General features: G+C 37.5%; 1 protein-coding gene across 1 annotated transcript in view; it reads left to right on the forward strand.

Annotated features, from left to right (window-relative positions):
- Positions 1–4,533, forward strand: part of TNFAIP6 (TNF alpha induced protein 6) — a 16,558-nt gene that overhangs the window by 4,599 nt on the left and 7,426 nt on the right. The window contains exons 2-3 of the mRNA XM_003793014.2: positions 476–613; positions 1,936–2,097. Of these exons, the coding sequence (XP_003793062.1) occupies positions 476–613; positions 1,936–2,097 (300 nt within the window). The remainder of the gene's footprint in view (positions 1–475; positions 614–1,935; positions 2,098–4,533) is intronic.

A 4,533-nucleotide genomic window follows, 5' to 3' on the forward strand; every position in this document is an offset into this window, starting at 1 on the left:
TAGTCATTTCCCTCAAATGGATATTTTGGCTTATTTTTCTCCATCCTTCTGAGCCTACATAATAAATCCAATTCTCATTGCTTTCTTTGTCTTCACCTCGTTTTGTTCCTCTATTGCTTACTTTTCCAGGTCTTTATATGACCTAAAGCCAAAAGAAAAACAAAACATTATTATTATCTATTGATAGTGTAAAAACACTATAAATAATGTTGTGTTAAAAATATTTTTCAGGCTAAAGGGTCAAAACCATCATTTAGCCTCAAGTTTCTATGTTCCTAAATCCCCCTAAAATTCCCCTCATTCATATTTTTTCGAAGCTTTCTAACAATGAAAGCTTAGCCACCCAAGGCAGCTGACCCAGAAAGCCGTTTGGCAGGAACAATAGCTGATGTAATCTTCCAGCTGAGGCCACAAAATTTCCCTGTTCCACAAGGATGGATAGTAGTACATTTATGGCTAACGCGTGATTTCACAGAACAAGCAGCAGGCGTGTACCACAGAGAAGCGCGGTCTGGCAGATATAAGCTCACCTACGCTGAAGCTAAGGCGGTGTGCGAATTTGAAGGGGGCCGTCTTGCAACCTACAAGCAAGTAGAGGCAGCCAGAAAAATTGGTAATTGATTTGACAATGATTTTTCTTTTTCCCACCCCACCCTTTGGGGGATGAAATCCACCTTACCTGTTAGCTTTATTAAGACTTCTCTCTCTATCCCCTAAGACACCTCTGCTCTTTGCCTCTTCCCATCTATCTGCTGAGAGCTGGCAGATTTCTAGTACCAGCAACTTCTTTGAGGTCATAAGACAGTGTGAACTAAAATAAAAGTGAAAAGAAAATGAAATTATCTCAACATCATTTAAATTTCTCATGGACTGTAAAGTTATTGCTAGTCATTTTTGATATTGTTCTACCTCTTCTTGACTTCTGAGTGTGGGTTTTCTCAGCTATTCAATGACACTATAGCTGAGTCTCACAAGGAAATTTAGTTAACAGTTGGTAGGAGAAATATCAAATATAGTGGCCTTTTTTTCCAAATTTTTTTTTTACACTAAGTGGATCAATCCAAGGAGGGTAAACGATAACCAGAAAAGAAATTAGAAAGATTCAGATCTTGTGGAGACCCCAGAAATTAACTGCTGTTATTTGCTTTTTTATACAAAAATTGGCCACTGTCGTCTCACTGGGACTTTCAGAACTCCTTTGCTGACAGAATAATGTCCAGCAAAGGTTATGCTCTTATTACCCATTACTGAAGACAAAAATAATAATGTTCTCTCAAATACCCCAAAGCCTCCCCGGACAACTACTCATCTTTAATCACACGGCTATGGGGGGCAAAGTAATTGTAAAGATGGATACAAAGGCCATGGTCTTTACTAGCCCTGGGGACCTCTGGTGAATTCCCTCTTGGATAACATTGGCAGATACTAAAACAGCCTCTAAAACTGAGCAAGGGAAACAGGGAGGAGCCTTCAGATGAAACTTATGAAAGAATTTGTCTTTATTCAAATCTCTGAAAATATTACTAGTATCTTAATTGATCCTGAAATAGAAACTAATTAAAATACCACTTGAATTTTTTTTTTTTCAGAACTGATGATAATTTCAGAAATGATCTCAAGGCACTCGCTAGGCCTGGAGATGAAAAGAAGCCAGCTCTGAACTTGGGTTATTTTCATAGCCACAGTATTACACTTTCTGGTCCATCTAACAATTTATTTTTCTGAATAAGATGTAGTTTTCTAGTAAAAATCAGAAGTCAGATGTTATGTGTATCCAAACATCTTGAAATTGTTCTTAAGAAAACAATTTTTCTCTTTTACATGAACTAGATTTGGGCAGTTGAAAAACTTATCTTTTGGAAGTGGTCATCTCAAGATGACCTTTGCTCATGTGAGGGAGTTTACCAATTTAGTCTGTAACCCTTCATCTTGCAGGATTTCACGTCTGTGCTGCTGGATGGATGGCCAAGGGCAGAGTTGGATACCCCATTGTGAAGCCAGGCCCCAACTGTGGATTTGGAAAAACTGGTATCATTGATTATGGAGTCCGTCTCAATAGGAGTGAAAGATGGGACGCCTATTGCTACAACCCACACGGTTTGTTAAAAATAATAATTTTATGTTTTCCAAAATAGATGTGCTACTCAGAGGTTGTTAAGAAAGAAATGACTTCTCTCAGAAATAATTTAATTTGGTCATGATAATTATTACTAATAACTACCATTCACAAAGTGATTATACTATAGCAGATACTAAGTTAAATTCCTTCACTTAAATTCTTAATATTCACAACAACTCTTTAAGGAACTATTGTTTTACCTGTTTTATGAATCAAGAAACTGAAATTTACGAAGTTAGGTAATTTTTCCAAGATCAGAAAATCAATAACTAGTAGGCAGGTGAAATTGAGACTTCAGATCTTTTCAGTACCAGAGAACATCCTGGTCACAAAGAAAAAGAAAAAAAAGCTAGCATCTTATAAACATGTCATAATTATAATAATCAGCTAAAATAATAAAGTGATGCTACCAAATGTTAATGTTTACAGAATGAGAAAAAGAAGACAAATAAGCAAAGTTTTTCCCCTAATTTATTTATTTATTTATTTTTACAGTTTTGGGCCAGGGCTGGGTTTGAACCTGCCACCTCTGGCATATGGGGCTAGCGTCTTACTCCTTTGAGCCACAGGCACTACCACCCTAATTTATTTTTATGCATAAATGCTTAGAGTTCCAAACTAAACTAAGCAACTTTTATTCAGTGGTTTAACAAACAATTATATCTTGTATGTACTAGTTATTATTGCATAGTGTATTTTCGTTCACATTTTCCCGTGGTTGCTTGCAACTAGAAAATATTTGATGAGAAAATTGACTCATAATTACTAGAAAGAATTATTCTTGGCTGAGCGTGGTGGCTCATGCCTATAATGCCGGCATGCTGGGAGGCTGGGGCAGGAGGATCTTCTGAGTTTGGGAGTTCAAGACAACCTGAGAAAAACACAATCTCTTACAAAAAAAAGAAAGAATTATTCTTATGTCACGTTCTTAGCGGAAAAATAGACTGTTCCAGACTGTTCTTTTCGGATATGCTTCCCCTAGGACAATGTTACAAAGTATTACAGAGTGTTACAAAAGTCTTTGCAGCATTTATGATCATAAACAGTCTCAGATGGTGTACCGTTTGGATTTACCTTATAAGAAATTTCCTAATACAGAAGGAGAGTTATAGTGAAGTTCTAGAATATTATTATAAAATTTATTATTTAATGTATTAACAATTGGAGAACAATTTCTCATGTCAGTAACAAACTCATATGTATTCCAATTAGAAATATTTTTGCCTAGAGCTGTCACCTAGTTCCACTTCAACTTTCAAATCACTTTGACATGCTGCAAGCTTATTTATTGCTATACTACACCTATATTTCATCCTATATTTAATCCTTTCCTCCCTCCCATTCTTTTTATTCAATATATTTATGCAGGCAACTCTCTTCTTACTCTCAGGAGTAACTTTTCTTTTCAAATATATTCTTTTATTTTTCTTTTGCCTGATCAACTTTAGTTTTTTGTTTTTTGTTTCTTTTCAGACAGTCTCATTTTATCGCCCTCAGTAGAGTGCTGTGGTGTCACAGCTCACAGCAACCTCCAACTCCTGGGCTTAGGCAATTCTCCTGCCTCAGCTTCCTGAGTAGCTGGGACTACAGGCGCCTGCCACAATGCCCAGCTATTTTTTTATTACAGTTTGGCCGGGGCCTGGGGCCAACGCCCTACCCACTGAGGCGCAGGCACCATCCTGCTTGATCAATTTTAGGATCTCTGAGCTCCTAGTTGATTATTTCCAAAGGTCAAAATGCATGGTCAGTGAAGGAGTATCCATGAGAGGATTCTGACAACATTCCATTGGCCTTTTATATGAATGCCATCCTAACTTATAAACTTTCATAAGTTGCTTTGTTTTTCTCATAGAAGCCTGAATACTTTCTACTCTGGGAATGTGGGTACAGAATCCTGGGAGACTTGCTCTTACCCAATTCTTAGTATATTTCATTCACTTTTGGGTTTAGAGGTATGTGGATTATTTAGGATGTGGTTAACTTGAAGGAGACTGAGGACTGCCTCAACCAGTGCTAAGAGAACATCTATTGAAACTTTACTAGAATAAAAAACATAACAGTAATGTCAAAAAAATAAAACAATCATTATTAATTAATCTGTACCCCCATGTTACAGCTGATTGAAATAAGGATGAAGACAGTCATTAAAACGTGTCGGCAGGGGGGAGCGTGGGGACTGCAAAAAACCAAAAGCCACATTTAGAAGTGCACTTGCTCACTGCGAGTTCTGAATGTGCAACATGGTGTTGACTACCTTTGCATGTGAATTTTTGTCGTTTTTAGACAGAGTCTCACTCTGTTACCCAGGCTAGAGTGCTGTGGCCTCAGTCTAGCTTACAGCAACATCAAACTCCTGAGCGCAAGCGATCCTCCTGCCTCAGCCCCCCAAGTAGCTGGGACTACAGGCACTTGCT

This window comes from Otolemur garnettii, unplaced genomic scaffold (assembly GCF_000181295.1).
Source record: "Otolemur garnettii isolate 467f Iridium unplaced genomic scaffold, OtoGar3 scaffold00064, whole genome shotgun sequence".
Taxonomy (NCBI): domain Eukaryota; kingdom Metazoa; phylum Chordata; class Mammalia; order Primates; family Galagidae; genus Otolemur; species Otolemur garnettii.